Source organism: Microcaecilia unicolor, chromosome 2 (genome assembly GCF_901765095.1).
Source record: "Microcaecilia unicolor chromosome 2, aMicUni1.1, whole genome shotgun sequence".
In the NCBI taxonomy this organism is placed as follows: Eukaryota; Metazoa; Chordata; class Amphibia; order Gymnophiona; family Siphonopidae; genus Microcaecilia; species Microcaecilia unicolor.
In genome coordinates, this window is record NC_044032.1 from 233,942,153 (window position 1) to 233,959,987 (window position 17,835).

Consider the following 17,835-nt stretch of genomic DNA (forward strand, 5'->3'; position numbering starts at 1 on the left):
CTCCATTCTCCACATGCCCCAGACAGATCCACGAGACCCAATGAAACGAGAACCAGCCTGGGCCAGCCCCACAACAATCTTGGAACACCCCAGACTGATGCCATAGCACCAGGAGCACCCCAGGCTCCAGAACCGGCCACCAATAAAAATCTGGAATGGGTCAAGGGAAGGTAAGCCCCAGAATGGCCCTCTTCTTTTTAAACAAAAAACTGCACTTTACATAATCCTGAGATCAACCATACCACATGAAAAAGACAAGACTAGACTTCTGCAGGTTTATAAGCTATAGCAAGATCACAGAAAAGACAGGACACATAGCTGTAAAGCATTCTTCATTATTTTATTGCAAGTATATCTAAAAAAAACTACATATTTCTCTCCTTTGCCAACCACAGTTGCCCTGTACTGAAAAAAATCTGTACTTTCTGCCTAGAACCCAGGTTAAAGCATTTCATCTATCAGAAACAGTGGGGTATGGCAAATCTGCAAAACGTTTTCTTCAGATAACATGATGGTAATTTCATTAAAATATGCCTATTTGGAATACAGGGCTATAGAGTCAGTACAACAAACCTTCGACTCTGACTCCTATTTTTCTATTGTCCGAGTCCAACTTCCACTGATATTATTTTTATTTATTTATTTTTGTTACATTTGTACCCCGCGCTTTCCCACTCATGGCAGGCTCAATGCGGCTTACATGGGGCAATGGAGGGTTAAGTGACTTGCCCAGAGTTACAAGGAGCTGCCTGTGCCTGAAGGTTTTAAAGGGCCCTTTTACTAAAACTTAGCGCACACCAGGGGCGTATCTGCGTGGGGCCTCAGGGGCCTGGGCCCCCGCAGATTTTGCCCTGGCCCCCCCTACCGCCATCAACCCTCCCCCGTGCCCGTTCTTACTTTTGCTGGCGGGGGACCCCAACCCCCGCCAGCCGAGGTCTGCTTCCACCTGCCGCTGCCTTCAAAACTTCTTCTTCAGCCGGCGGGGGACCCCAAACCCCCGCCAGCCGCCCCGCGCTGTTTAAAATTCATCTTCGGCCTCCGTGGCCGTGCTGCTGGGATAGGCGGCGCTGTTGAAATCCACTTCGGAGTCTGACGTCGCAGCACGTACAACGTACAACGACGTCAGACTCCGAAGTGGATTTCAACAGCGCCGCCTATCCCAGCAGCACGGCCACGGAGGCCGAAGATGAATTTTAAACAGCGCGGGGCGGCTGGCGGGGGTTTGGGGTCCCCCGCCGGCTGAAGAAGAAGGTTTGAAGGCAGCGGCAGGTGGAAGCAGACCTCGGCTGGCGGGGGTTGGGGTCCCCCGCCAGCAAAAGTAAGAACGGCAGCGGGGGAGGGTTGGCGGCGGGAGGGGGGTGGAGAGACTAAGTCATTGGTGGCGGTGGGGGCTCGGCGGCGGGGGGGGGGCGGGGGGGGGGGGCGCTAAAATGTGCCCCCTCCCTCTGGCTCTGGCCCCCCCTACCGCCGGAGTCCAGATACGCCCCTGGCGCACACTAATGGACATTAGCATGTGCTAAGTGTCATGTGGCCCACAGGTTTAAAAAAGGACATGCAGCATTTAGTGCGTGCTAATGTCTGTTAGCACACACTAAGCTTTAGTAAAGGAGCCCCTAAGTTTTTTTGTTCTGGATCTAAATATAAGTTATATTTATATCCAGGACAAAGAAATATATATCTAAGCACAAAATGATAAATTTACCATATACTATAACGTTGTAAGTTTTTATTTTGAAACCGGAATCTGTGAGTACATTTTTACCAACTTTGTGACTAACTTTGAATGTCCAACAAAGTGGCTCATAAATAGGCATTCACAACTAGCCCCAGAAATACACAAATCTTACAAAATTATAACTACTCTGAGGATGTGTGCATACATTCACATATTTCATAAAATACACATGCACATTTCAACTCTTTCCCTGCTCCACCCTACCTTTGCACCTTAGGGGTGCTTATGTACAGCAAGTATACTTATACTGTGACAAGGCTACATCCCCGATGTATAGAGTGAAGCAGCAAAACCATGAACTACATATCCCAGAATGCATTTTCAGTCCTAGCAGTGAGGTCCCAGGGGATAGGCAAGCTGGCCATATACCGTCTCTGACCACAAGAGGGATGGGGAATGAAGGAGCCAGTTCCCGGGACCAGCAATCAGTATATCATGGTGCCCACCTGTAATAGGGAGGGGTGGGCTGAGAAGCAGGAGGAGGAGGATTGGATGGAAGAGGGAATTAATCAGCCTGAGCAGGGGAAGGAGGCAGAATGAAATGGGAGCTTGAGAGCTGAGGAAGGCAGCCCCTGAAGGTTTGGAAACCTACATGGTTTTGGAATTTATTTTGGTTTAAACCTTGCTTAAGTGGAGAAGCCTGTTTTTCTTTTGTGAAACCTGATTATTTTGAGAACCTCTGAAGTTGGAAGGCTTGTTTATGAAGGAGGGCTGTCTGGTGGGAAGAGGGGTTCAGTTCAGGAGGAGAGGAGCAGTGCAGGCTGAAATACCTTGGGTTGAGGAAGTCCCAAAAGTATTGCACCTCCTGGAAGTAAAGGCTGCTTGGTGATTAACTGTCTTGAGGGGAAATCCTGCTTGTGGGACAAGTACTATTTGTTTGTTACTGGCTGGGACAAAAAAGCAGGGATTTCCAAAGGGCTCTTGCATTCCCCTCAGGGAAGGGGGCAAAGTCTTTGTGTAATTGGCTGATGTACTAAGCAAGGCAGAACAGCCCTGCCTGAGAAGCAAGTCTCTACTCTGGAGTGAAGTTTTGTTTATGAATCTGGAAAATAAAGGAATGTTTTTGAAGTATTTCCTAGTGGCAGTTTTGTGAAGTTCTGGCTATTCATGGGAGGCAGTTTCCTCCCCCATACTGGAGAAGCAGGCCCGTTTACAATACACAAGTATGCTTTAAGAGAGCTATTTTCTGCATATAAAACATACTTTACAAGCAATAAAAGCTTTAAAACAACTGAAAGATGTGTCCTGAACAATAAAGGCTTCTTTGAAGGCACAACATTTTATTGATTCAATAAGGGTGAAACCCTAATTTTTTGCCTTGTCTTTGAATTCCTTTTCTCCTCCTCAGCATACTATCTTCAATTTACACAAACGCTTGACAATTAATCTTTCCAATCAATTATGTGCAATAATGCAACACTGGCTATATAGCAAAAGGATCTGGATTTAAAATTATTTTCAGGAAATAAGAGGACAGTATTAAAAAAAATGAAAGAAGTGTGACACAACATAAGTAAAACACAGGATTCATGTGTCTTTGTTTGGATTCAAAACATGCACTATGAGGGTAATTTTATAAAGGCTTGTTTTTAATATATGCTAAAAAGTTTTTATAGAATCCTTCCAGGTTACATACTTAAATGTACACGCGGGGCCAAGAAGGTATGTACTTTTATGCGATCCAAGAGTAGGTAGGCATCTTCTGGAGTGGAATTTGGGCAGAATGCAACACCTGTACTGCAATAGTCACAAGTTTTGCTGGTTTGCCCTAGTATTTTATAAAGGTACATAACCGCCTATGTGTCTTTATAAAATAAGTGTCAACTCTTCATACATAGGCAACCTGTTATAAAATCTCTCTTCACATTTGCCTCTTAGACTGGCATGTTTCTTAATTACATAAGAAGTTGTAATATAATATCTTCATGTTGAGTAAAGCTCAATGAGCATTATGCTGAATCAAGACAACAGGCTAGATACCAAGTTTATCATCTTCAAGAGAAACACAGAATGACTGCCTGACGGCTACTTAGAGGCTAATTTTATATCAGATCACCTACGAATGATGGGGCTATTTTTATAAAAAGAAACAACGGATAATTTTATAACAGCTGCTTAAGTTGAGAGGGCAGGAAGGTGTCTACTTTTAGCCTATTTTATAAAGACACATGGGCATCTACGTGTCTTTAAAATATTGCCCAACAAAGCTGCAGACACTGGCTAAAATGAAGCTACAGTCATTTACATTTGTTTGGAAGCAGGTGTAAATGTTCACATACATTTTATGGTTCAAATAATTGTTTATTAAACATCAAAATCACATATATTTTATGTATAAATCAGCTTTATTAAACATTGTGTTGCCATGCCCATACAGCTATAAAACCAACATAAACAAGAAAAAAGGGCATCAATTTGTCAAGTGAAAACAAGATTATACAAAATAATTCCCCTTCCACTCCACCCAAAACACCACCCCTCCCCTCTCACCAAAATCCTACTCTCCCCCACCCTTCACTACTGGAACATCTATACATAGAGAAGAAATGACAAAGTTCACAAGAATCAGGGTTGATTAAGAAGCGTGCTGCAGGTAGCGGGCTGCAAAGTAGCGCAGAATCGCTCCCAGATGCTCTGAAAACATTCACCTTTGGCAGATATGTCCAATATGTCAAGATGTTCTAGGGCCAACAAAGAAATCAGATGGGTGCACTACATCGCCAGTCAGGGCTTGAGGTTCACACCAACGTAACAAGATGATCTTTTTTCTAATCAAAACAGCCCGTCTGAGAAAGTTTCGTCAGAAATACCTCAAAGAGTACCAATGGCATAAAAGTGATCCTGCGAGCCCACTGAGCTGCAACGGAATTCAGAATTTGGGACCAAAAACAAGCAATCAGTGGGCAGGTCCAAAACATGTTACTCAATGTTGACAGATCCTGATGACATTTGGGACAGGCTCCCAAAGCACCAAAAGAGGTCTGACAAGCCTGGGAAGGCAAAATGTAAAGCCCAAGAGCAAATTTGTGTTGTAATTCTCAAAAAATAGCATTCGGAGAAAAACGCTGAAACCCAACACACAGTTTTTCACCTGGTTGGGAGCTGCTGATGTAGCCAAATCCGTAGGCCATAGAGAATTGTTATCCAAATCCTTGTTGAGTTCTGGAAATAGCAATGGTGATATCACAATGGCACTGGGTTCTGAGATCCCAAGGTGAGGGTAGTACTGAGAGTGTCCTGTACATCCTCGCTAAGATTGGCCCATCCCAAACTAGAAACATAATGTGCCAGTTGAGCATAAGCAAAAAAAGTTAGTGGGTGGTAGTTGGAACTCTGTTTGAAGGTCCCCAAAAGGTTTCGTATTGTATTCCCAAAGCATTTCACCGTACAAATACAGGAGAATCAGAGCTAGGAGGAAAGGCAGGGTTTGAAAAAAATGGCCAAAAATAGAGTCACAGCTGCAGAGAAACGATGACATTTACAGAGCCATCTCCAAGCAGTTTGAGCTGAGAGTAGAATAGGATTACACCACAGCACAGGAACAGATCTTCTGGACATAGTATGTAGCAGCCAGCAGATGGGTATTGTAGGAGAAAAAGAGGTTTCTAAAGAAGTTACAGAAAATGAACTAGTCCCCGTATACCAATCATTAATACGTCACATGGAGCAGGCTATAGTCAAATCAAACATAAATGGCAAGTGACCGACTCACCTGCAAATGCGCAGTAGAGACTTCCCTCTCTGTCCCGCCCTCGCGTCAAGACGTGATGATGTCAGAGGGAGGCACAGAGAGGGAAACTGAGTCGGACTATCGGACGCTGCCGCTTGGAAACGAACATCGCACGCACCAACCTCCACCCTCCCCCCCCATCCCCGCCACCGCTCCCTCCCCCCTCCGTGTCAGGCCCCCTGCACTGACCTGACAGCACCTCTCACCTCCGTGTGGAAGTGCTTCAGGCAGCAGCAGAACGATCTGCTGCTGCCTGCAGCGCTTTCACACGGAGGTGAGAGGCGCTGTCCGGTCAGTGCAGGGGGCCCGGCACGGAGGGGGGAGGGAGCGGCGGCGAGGAGGGTAGCTGGAAATCTCACCCATCTTAACGGGCTTAACAGCTAGTATCTAATATTCACTAAGTCACCATGAGCCCGAGGCTTCTGTAACACAAAAAAGTCTGGGGCGTCTACCCCGCCAAAGAAACTGCTGTGACTCCCTGTGCAGGAGGTGCTCCTCATGCTCCTTTAAATATTAATCCCAAGATACTGGATCTGATCTTCAGCCCACTTCAACAGCAAAGTCCCCACCCACTTAATACGAATCAACGGGGACAACAGAAGTGCCAGCAACCTATTCAGATTAAGCTTAAATCCTGCCAGTTGTCCATATTGAGCAGTAAGATAAAGCAGTTGCAAGCAAACGCCGAGATTCGTCCAACATGAGCAACAAATCATCTGCATATGCTAGCAATTTAAAGGTATGCTCCTGCACCAATACCCCTTTCACCTCCTCTGCCACCCAAAGAACACATAAAAGGGGTTCCAAAGAAAGAAGAAAGTAGTGGGGAAAGGGGACAGCCCTGTTGGGTCCCTCGACCAAGAGGAAATACAGGTGTGTGAACCCCATTAAGAAGAAGGGAGGCTTGCGGGGGACATGTAGAGTGTTATAATAACCTGGACATACCAACCCGTCAGGCCTACATGGTGTAAATGTGGCAAACAAGAAGGGTCAACTTACTTGATCTAACACATGTTCCGCATCAAGGCTTGTCATCAAAAACTCTTCCCCTCTTTTGCAGCCATGAAGCATTACCAACAACAATTTACAAACATTAACCACCGACTGGCAACCTCTAACAAAACCAACTTGGTCTTCTGCTTTAAGTTAGGTAAGAGAGGTGCCAGTCAGTCTGCCAAGACCCGAGCTAAAATTTTGACGTCAACATTGATAAGGGAAATTGGTCGGTATGACCTGGCTTAGATAGAAGACTGATGAGCCGTATTAGTGTGGAGGGGAAAGCTGCAGTCCGCAATTACATTATAATAATAACCTAGAAGAGGGCCAATAATCTGCCCTGTAAAAAGCTCATAAAACTAAACCGAACCCAGCACAGAGAAAAGTTTCAGCACTTGAACTGCCCTTTGTTGTTCTTTTGCTGTTAAGGTGCGATTAAAGGCCTCCACATCTTCGGCAGAAAGGCAGGGCATGTGAGAAGACCGCAGAACATGTTTGACACTGCATCCTTCCCCAGTCTAATTTCATCAGCAGCATAAAGAGCAACGAATGGGCTGCAATTTTCTCTACTCTGGAGGAAACCATCTTCTAGTGTTTGCAAAGCAGAAACAAAATGCGACTGGCACCCACTCTTAGTGACCCATGCCAGCAATTTACCACCTTGATGCTGAACTTAAAAAATTTATATTTACGATACATTAAAGACTAAGAGACATGCTCATGAAAAAGGCTGTTTAAGGCCATTTTGAGTGGCAGTGTCTCAAACAAGGAAGATGGAGTCGGGTTTCACACATACCTTTTCTTTATCACCTGTAATTTATGCTCAAACTCCACTATACCCTGTGTGATACGCTTGTTACGTGCGCTGACATAAGCAATAATATCTCCATGGAGCACTGCTTTAGCAGTGGACCAAAAAAAAAGAACTGGGTCAGCAATATGCTGATGCTTCAAGGTGAAACAAAATCAGACCATTTAGTTACCAGATAAGAAGAAAACTCATGGGAAGAAAATAAATATGAAAGAAAACACCACCCTTGCTGAAAATAAGGTGCAGCCTCCAGATTTAGCCAAATCAAAGAATGATCCGAGATCTCTTCTAGCACAATACAAACAGACTCTACCTGGGAAAACAGGCTGCGAGTTATAAAAATGTGATTAAGCCGTGAAAGTGTATGTGCTCTAGAGGTATGAATAAAATCTCTTTCATCTGGGTGCAGCAAGCGCCACGGATCTACCAAATCGAGGGCCATGGAAAAAGATTCCAACAAAGTTGTCACCCTCGAAGAGCAGTCCCAAGTTAGGCCAGATCAGTCCATCCCAGGATCGTACAACTGATTCAAATCCCCCACAAACACTGTGGACAAGTGAGAGTATTGTTGGCAAACAGACAGCAGACATGCATAGAACCTGCACTCTGCTGCAATTGGGGCATATAGCATAACAGGACAGCCTGACCTTGTAAAATTTACCTGATGCCCAATATAATGGCCCTCTTGGTCCTTAAATAACAATTTGGTATGACAAGCTAAAGACTTGTGAATTAATACCGTCACACCTCTCCTGCGCCCTGTTGCAGGTGAACAATGAACCTCTCCCAACCAATGCTACTGCGTCTCTTGTAGAAAAGCAACATCCACTTTTTTGTCATTTCAAGGCAGCCAAAATGTTGTGTGTTTAATGGGAGAGGTGATCCCACAAACATTCCAGGATTGAACACGAATAGGGCAGCCTAAAGACTTACTCAGGGTCACACCACGGAAATAACATGTTCAAACTTCTGACACAAAAACCTTGGGGTGACCAGCCCCACCCAAGGCAAAACAAATTCCAAGAGCATACATCCCAAATGCTACCACTGCAGACAGTAGAGCCCAACATCCCATGCAGCCTAAAAGTACTGATAACATTTCCACATACCTCTGCCCCAGCACAGAACCCCAATGAATCAACCCAAACCCCCAAAAGTCAAAACCTAATATTCCCATCTCCCACAACCAAACTGGTGTCCCTACGCACAAGGTCCACATAAAGCTAGGATGCCCCCCTCCCACACAAGGAATGAAGTCCCACCTGCAAAAAAACAATTACTGACATGCACAGAGAAGATGTGCAAAACAATATACAAATGCGTAAGATGAGTAAAACGCACAGTGGAAATAATCAGAGGCCCTATCAGGACCATCATTAAAGTAAGGTCCAGAGTTGTCAAGTTCAGTCAGATGAGCTAGGAAGATGATTAATAAAATCTTGGGCCTCCGCAACAGATTCAAACACCCACCACTGGCCCTCAGAATAGATCTTTAAAACTGCAGGATACAAAAACAGAAAACGAATTTTGCAATCAGAAAAAATGTTGTACAAGGGAAGGAATTTTGAAAACCAAAAATATTTATCTTGTAAGATATACAAGATGCAATTGGTAACCCATGTGCCTCACATCAGAGTGGTGTCACATGGTCATATTTCTTAGTACCTTTAACAACTTTAATAGCAGTGTTTTGGATCAACTGGAGGTGTCAGATATCAGGAACCCTGAGGCCCTGATAAAGAGCATTGCATTAGTCAATGCTACTGAGAACTGGCGCAAGAACAAGTGTTTCGAGCACATCTTGATGAATGATGTCTCACAGAGTGAATCTGTCTCAATTTATAGAAGTGCAGTGCTGTATCACTGCTGAAATTTAGGTCTGGAAACTAAGTTTATCGTCCAGTATAACTTTACTTTATGAACAACATACACAATTTGCGACTCTACCTGTACTCTGCTCAAACTATTTCCCTGAACATACCTACACCATGGATGTGTAAAAATACATGCCTTGTCACCACTTGTACTTTTATGTAGAAGGCAATTTTATAAGAGACATTTTATGCATGTATATAGGAAGCTACACCTGAAAAGGCTTTTACAGAATTACACCCATGAAGCAGAAATGCACCACACTATTTTTTGTAAGAGCTTTTTAACTGGCAAAACGTGAAGTTCTTACCTGTATGGAATCTCTGTGGATAGCAAAATAAACCAAAGACGGAAATAGGTGACATCATCTGATTGCACCAACATGGATTTCCCATGCAGCTGCAACCTCACAAGTAAACAGTCTAATACCCAAATTAGAGATCAAAAGGGAATATGAGTGGGCATGTGTGTCTGATTGTTGTCTGTTTATGGAGAACAACCGTTACAAGTAAAATCCTTTGCTTTCTTATCAACAAGTAGGATGAATCAGCTATACAAGTGATGAACAGTGATCTGAGAGTTGCCACATTTGTATTCAAGTTTTCATCTTGTAGAGTAATTTAGAACATATATATATTGGGGGGCATTGAATAGTAGCTGAAACGCTCTACATATTTCTTCAATGAAAAATAAGTGGAAATGGGCTTCAGCTTCCACAACCTCACATTCTAAAAAGCTCATCTGCATACTTATCCCTACAGCCTGTAAGAGGGTTGACAGATATGAAGGTTTAAGTACTCTGAAAGCTGAGAGCTGAAAGGAGTCCTAATCTGTATTCATAGAAAAATCTCTTGGTACATCTAGCTGGTCCAAGGGTACTGCAGGTGAACTTTCAATCATGTGCCCCTCAAAACATTACTCCCTGTACTCCAGCATCTCTTCCCTAACACATTCCCCCTAGTTCATTATCTCCCCTTCCATTCCCTACCTCCCCCAGATGGCTTGCATGCCCCTTTCCCCTTCTTATACCTCCATACAACCTCTCTTTGTTCCGTCCCATGCAGCACCCCCCTTACCTGTTCCCTGGTCCAAGTCACAAGTAAACAGCACTGGTGTACATAAGTACATAAGATGGGAGACTTAAAATATATTGCACTAAATGAAATATTAGATACAATAGGCATCTCTGAGACCTGGTGGAAGGAGGATAACCAGTGGGATACTGTCATACTGGGGTACAAATTATATCGTAGTGATACTGTGGATTAAATTGGTGGAGGGATAGCATTGTATGCTAAGGAGGGCCTTGAATCAAATAGATTGAAAATTCTGCAGGAAGCAAAACACATCTTGGAATTCTTATGGATTGAAATTCCATGTGTAAAGGAGAAAAGGATAGTGACAGGAGTGTACTACCGCCCACATGGCCAGGATGGACAGATGTAGAAATGTTATCAGAAATTAGGGGGGGGGGGGCAACAAACTGGGGAACACAATAGTAATGGGTGATTTCAATTACCCTGATATTGAATGAGTATATGTAACATTAGGGCATGCTAGGGAGGTAAAATTCCTTGATGAAATCAAGGACTGCTTCATGGAGCAGCTGGTACAGGAGCCAACAAGAGGAGGAAAAATTCTAGACCTAATCCTTAGTGGAGCTCATGATCTGGTGCAGGAGGTAATGATGCTGAGGCCCCTTGGTAACAGTGATCATAATATGATCAGACTTTATATCAGCTTTGGTGTAAGTACACACAGAAAATCAAAAACATTAGCATTTAACTTTCAAAAAGAAGACTATGATAACATGAGAAGAACGGAGAAAAAAAAAAAAAAACTTAGAGGAGCAGCTGCGAAGGTCAAAAATTTACATCAGGCATGGATGCTGTTCAAAAATACCATCCTGGAAGCACAGGCCAAATATATTCCATGTATTAAAAAAGGAGGAAGGAAGATCACATGACAGACAGCATGGTTAAAAAGTGAGGTGAAGGAAATTATTAGAGCTAAAAGAAAATCCTTCAGAAAATGGAAGAAGGTTCCGACTGAAAATAAGAAACTGCATAAGTAATTGCTAGTCAAATGCAAAGCGCTGATAAGGAAGGCAAAGATTGCATTGGAGGCAAAAACACATTGTAAAAAATTTTTGTTTACATATATGAAAAGCAAGAAGCCAGCAAAAGAATCAGTTGGATCACTAGATCACCGATGCATAAAAGGGGCACTCAGGGAAGACAAAGCCATAGGGGAGAGATTAAATGAATTCTTTGCTTCGGTCTATACAGAGAAAGATTTGGGAGACAAACCAGTGCCAGAAATGGTATTCAAAGCAGACGAGTCAGAGAAACTGAATTAAATCTCTATAAACCTGGAAGATGTAATGGCGCAATTTGACAAAATGAAGAGTAGCAAATCATTTGGACCGGATAGTATTCATCCCAGAGTACGATAGAATTGAAAAATGAACTTGCAGAACAATTGTTAGTAATATGTAACTTATCTTTAAAATCAAGCATGGTACCAGAGGATTGGAGGGTGGCTAACGTAATACTGATTTTTAAAAAAAGGTTCCAGAGGTGATCCGGAAAATTATAGACTGGTGAGCCGTCTGTGCCGTGCAAAATGGTACAGAATACTATAAAGAACAAAATTACAGAGTATATTCAAAAGCATGGATTATTAAAATGGACTTAGGAATATCCACTGCTTATTTCTAGGATGAGCAGCATAAAATATATTGTACTGTTTTGGGATCTTGCCAGGTACTTGTAACAGGATGCTGGGCTTGATGGACCTTCAGTCTGTCCCAGTAAGGCAATACTTATGTTCTTAAGGTGGGGGGGTCGGGGGGGGGGGCTTTTAAATACAGGTGCATGCTCAAGCACTGCTGGATCCCACTCTATGTTTAGTATGTTGCAAGAAGAGACATCAGCAGGACCACTGCAGGAGAGGTCAGCACTAAGGTTCATTTAAGGTTCCCACAGAGGATGAGTTCAGCTGCATTTTGACATCAATGTCTTGATGTTTTTGGCCATTTCTGACCATGAGATGACAATTTTTGTAATCCTGTTTTAAACTAATTAATTAGTTAGCACAGTGAGTAAAGAATACAAATGTCAATATTCTTAGATTAATTTTACAAAACTTTGTATGTATAAAGCCTGTTTTACATGCAGAAAAGGCTTTTACAAATTTGCACAACTGCATACAGTAAAACTACACACATGGGAGCATGCACCTACTTTTACATGCTCTGTGGAGGTGTGATCTGGATGAAGCAGAAGCAGATTTGAAATGTATGCATGTATTTTAGGAAATGTGGAGCTACATGTGTAAAGTACAAACACAATTACACTAACTTTGGAGTGTGAGTGGGGATTGGCTCTGGGAGTCTATTTTACAAAGCACATGGACGTTATGCTGCCTTTATAACACATAAAAACACAGAACCCTCAGGAATGGCAATGAATTCAGCATATTTCCCCGAAGACATTCCACTGCAAATAAGGTGCTCAGTATACTACATTAAATTATGGATCATAATACTCTGGGTAGGCTGAACAGTATGGAGCCAAAAAGAGGTAAGTGTTACCCCACCCTGAAGCAGAGCACTGCTCAAAACGTGTTATGTTCTGGGGCACATGTATAATTGAAGCTAAGTAACTCTTCTGTTCTTTACCATACTAGTAACTTATTTATAAAGTTTCTTATTAGGTTATAGAAGATTTACAAAGTCATGTGCAGTTCAAAATTATTTGGACCTATGATTACAAATTTACCTATGGAGTATAATTGTCTATAATTATTTACTGAAGTATGAGTAACCTTATTTGCAGTGGATTGTCTTTTGGAAATATGCCTTTATAAAACAGGCATCTTTTTGGGTTTCTCACAAAGGCACCTCATTATAACATTAAGCCCAAAAGTTTTATAATGATGGAATTCAAGTCACGTTTCAACAAAATAATTAGAACCCCTGATGTTAAGAATCATGTTTATGCAACTGAATTCCATCTCTACCAGTTGCATATATATATATATAAAATCATCCATAAATGAGTTTTAGAAATAAAAATGCTAGGGTACAAATTTAAGTTCTTGAAATATTGTTCATGCCTTACCTTTAGGCTTTGGAGGACAGCATCGAGTAAACTGGAAAATGATGCCATCTGAACGAACAGTTTCTTTCTGGTAGCAGTTCAACAGATCTTTAAGTGTTCCAAAACTTTTTTTTGCTCCACTCAGGTTATACTCCCCATTTTCATTTTTCGTTATTAAGCAATGCTTGTACTCAGGAATTCCATCGCGCTACAACATTAATAAAATATATGGTTTTGAAATTAACTTTTCACTTTCAATAAACTGCAACATCAATCTCAAATTCCACATAAAATAAGTCACATCGCTGAAGACATAATTTGTGTATGCCATGCTGAGGGCTACACTGTATCAGTTAAAATCTGAGGACTACTATTTTACCATTACGTTCAAAATTAGCATAATACTTTACAACCACTGAGAGGAATTCAAAATGAACTGCCCCTTTAAAACCTGAATCAAGTATTATGAATGCAAAATTAGTGTATACAGATACTCTTAGGTCAATAAACAAGAGAGATGTGACTGGGTTTTTGAGAACCATGCTTCTTTCATCTGTTCATTTACTATATTCCAAGAAGTTATCATATACAATTTGTTAACCTTTAAAAACTGACAAGCTACATATTTTACCAGAAAGAAATCAACATGCAATTTTACTTTATTTTAATTTTCCTCCTGTTAGTAGTTCTTTATTTATTTCAAGCTGATTTGTATCAAGGAACTATTATAATCAAACCTCTGATTTTTATTATTATTATTTTCCTTCCTACAATATTAGCTTTCTTATGTAGAGAAGCCACTGGCGTTCATCATTTTCTGTGCTTCTGTTTCCACAGTTAGTATTCAGTCTACTAGAAAGAACCTTGAAAATAAGAATCCTACCTCTGGGAAACTACCAGAGCAAAACAAGAGCACAGGCAACGGCCTGGCCCTTTTCTAATGTGGAAAAAAGTGCCGCTATCCAACCTATTAAAATTTTAGAATCAAAAGTAAGGCATCGGGTACTCAATATCTGTTCTGAGAACTATTTTAATGAAGCAATAAACTTATTACAGTTTATTCAGTAGTATACCATGATGACAGACCAGCATTTGAAATTTAAAATATGATCAGCTGTTTTCTAAATTGGGTCAATTACATATTGAAACACCAAGAAATTATTCCTTTTTACTATAAAACTTTGATGTCACAAAATTTATCAACTTATGGAATATACATTTGGTTTTCCATTGTTATTTTAATTGATTGTATCAACAAGAACAGTGCAACATATACTTGATAAATATTTCCACCTTTAGTGAACATTGTAAAGCAAATGTGCAGCATGTCTGTTTAGTAAAACTAATTAAGGTATTTGTGATCTACATCAAATCAAGACAACCAGCTCACTTAAATCCTGGTTCCTTGAGCCTCCTATATAAGGGCACTTGAAAACACAAGGGGGAAACAGATATTATAGGCAACCATAGCCCAACCACCTATACAGGTATTTGTAGTCCCATTGCCAAAAACAGACATTTTAAGACAATAGTTTAGAGAATAATGTCTTCCTAATTAAAGAGGTAAAACAAACCCCCAACCCCCAAAGTTACCTGTATCAGGTATTCTCCAACGACAGCAGGATGAATATTCTTACTATTAGTTGGTGTGACTGCATCATCCATTGAAGCCCTGCATGGGAACACTCCCCAAAGCGAATGCTACATACCTGTAGAAGGTATTCTCCGAGGACAGCAGGCTGATTGTTCTCACTGATGGGTGACGTCCACGGCAGCCCCTCCAATCGGAAACTTCACTAGCAAAGTCCTTTGCTAGCCCTCGCGCGCCCGCGCGCACCGCGCATGCGCGGCCGTCTTCCCGCCCGAAACCGGCTCGAGCCGGCCAGTCCAGTATGTAGCAAGACAATACACTTCAAGGGAAGACTCAACTCCAAAGGGGAGGCGGGCGGGTTGGTGAGAACAATCAGCCTGCTGTCCTCGGAGAATACCTTCTACAGGTATGTAGCATTCGCTTTCTCCGAGGACAAGCAGGCTGCTTGTTCTCACTGATGGGGTATCCCTAGCCCCCAGGCTCACTCAAAACAACAACATTGGTCAATTGGGCCTCGCAACGGCGAGGCCATAACTGAGATTGACCTAAAAAATTTACCAACTAACTGAGAGTGTAGCCTGGAACAGAACAAACAGGGCCCTCGGGGGGTGGAGTTGGATCCTAAAGCCCAAACAGGTTCTGAAGAACTGACTGCCCGAACCGACTGTCACGTCGGGTATCCTGCTGCAGGCAGTAATGAGATGTGAATGTGTGGACAGATGACCACGTCGCAGCTTTGCAAATTTCCTCCATGGTGGCTGACTTCAAGTGGGCTACCGACGCTGCCATGGCTCTAACATTATGAGCCGTGACATGACCCTCAAGAGCCAGCCCAGCCTGGGCGTAAGTGAAGGAAATGCAATCTGCTAGCCAATTGGATATGGTGCGTTTCCCTACAGCCACTCCCCTCTTGTTGGGATCAAAAGAAACAAACAATTGGGCGGACTGTCTGTGGGGCTGTGTCCGCTCCAGATAGAAGGCCAATGCTCTCTTGCAGTCCAATGTGTGCAGCTGACGTTCAGCAGGGCAGGAATGAGGACGGGGAAAGAATGTTGGCAAGACAATTGACTGGTTCAGATGGAACTCCGACACAACCTTTGGCAGAAACTTAGGGTGAGTGCGGAGGACTACTCTGTTGTGATGAAATTTGGTGTAAGGGGCCTGGGCTACCAGGGCCTGAAGCTCACTGACTCTACGAGCCGAGGTAACTGCCACCAAGAAAATGACCTTCCAGGTCAAGTACTTCGGATGGCAGGAATTCAGTGGCTCGAAAGGAGGTTTCATCAGCTGGGTGAGAACGACATTGAGATCCCATGACACTGTAGGAGGCTTGACAGGGGGCTTTGACAAAAGCAAACCTCTCATGAAGCGAACAACTAAAGGCTGTCCTGAGATCGGCTTACCTTCCACTTGGTAATGGTATGCACTGATTGCACTAAGGTGAACCCTTACGGAGTTGGTCTTCAGACCAGACTCAGACAAGTGGAGAAGGTATTCAAGCAGGGTCTGTGTAGGACAAGAGCGAGGGTCTAGGGCCTTGCTGTCACACCAGACGGCAAACCTCCTCCAATGAAAGAAGTAACTTCTCTTAGTGGAGTCTTTCCTGGAAGCAAGCAAGATGCGGGAGACACCCTCTGGCAGACCCAAAGAGGCAAAGTCTACGCCCTCAACATCCAGGCCGTGAGAGCCAGGGACCGGAGGTTGGGATGCAGCAGAGCCCCTTCGTCCTGCGTGATGAGGGTCGGAAAACACTCCAATCTCCACGGTTCTTCGGAGGATAACTCCAGAAGAAGAGGGAACCAGATCTGACGCGGCCAAAAGGGAGCAATCAGAATCATGGTGCCTCGGTCTTGCTTGAGTTTCAACAAAGTCTTCCCCACCAGAGGAATGGGAGGATAAGCATACAGCAGACCTTCCCCCCAATCCAGGAGGAAGGCATCCGACGCCAGTCTGCCGTGGGCCTGAAGCCTGGAACAGAACTGAGGGACCTTGTGGTTCACTTGAGATGCGAAGAGATCCACCAGGGGGGTGCCCCACGCCTGGAAGATCTGTCGCACCACACGGGAATTGAGCGACCACTCGTGAGGTTGCATAATCCTGCTCAACCTGTCGGCCAGACTGTTGTTTACGCCTGCCAGATATGTGGCTTGGAGCACCATGCCTTGACGGCGAGCCCAGAGCCACATGCTGACGGCTTCCTGACACAGGGGGCGAGATCCGGTGCCCCCCTGCTTGTTGACATAGTACATGGCAACCTGATTGTCTGTCTGAATTTGGATAATTTGGTGGGACAGCCGATCTCTGAAAGCCTTCAGAGCGTTCCAGATCGCTCGCAACTCCAGAAGATTGATCTGTAGATCGCTTTCTTGGAGGGACCACCTTCCTTGGGTGTGAAGCCCATCGACATGAGCTCCCCATCCCAGGAGAGACGCATCCGTGGTCAGCACTTTTTGAGGCTGAGGAATTTGGAAGGGACGTCCCAGAGTCAAATTGGAGCAAATCGTCCACCAATACAGGGATTCGAGAAAACTCGTGGACAGGTGGATCACGTCCTCTAGACCCCCGGCGGCCTGATACCACTGGGAGGCTAGGGTCCATTGAGCAGATCTCATGTGAAGGCGGGCCATGGGAGTCACATGAACTGTGGAAGCCATGTGGCCCAGCAATCTCAACATCTGCCGAGCTGTGATCTGCTGGGACGCTCGCACCCGCGAGACGAGGGACAACAAGTTGTTGGCCCTCGCCTCTGGGAGATAGGCGCGAGCCGTCCGAGAATCCAGCAGGGCTCCGATGAATTCGAGTTTCTGCACTGGGAGAAGATGGGACTTTGGGTAATTTATCACAAACCCCAGTAGCTCCAGGAGGCGAATAGTCATCTGCATGGACTGCAGGGCTCCTGCCTCGGATGTGTTCTTCACCAGCCAATCGTCGAGATATGGGAACACGTGCACCCCCAGCCTGCGAAGCGCCGCTGCTACCACAGCTAGGCACTTTGTG

The 17,835-nt window shown here is 43.7% G+C and overlaps 1 protein-coding gene across 2 annotated transcripts in view; it reads right to left on the minus strand.

Annotated features, from left to right (window-relative positions):
• Positions 1 to 17,835, minus strand: part of JAK2 (Janus kinase 2) — a 283,942-nt gene that overhangs the window by 90,436 nt on the left and 175,671 nt on the right. For both annotated transcript variants that reach the window (XM_030193799.1, XM_030193800.1), the window contains one exon: positions 13,269 to 13,455. In XM_030193799.1, coding sequence (XP_030049659.1) covers positions 13,269 to 13,455 — 187 coding nt within the window. The remainder of the gene's footprint in view (positions 1 to 13,268; positions 13,456 to 17,835) is intronic.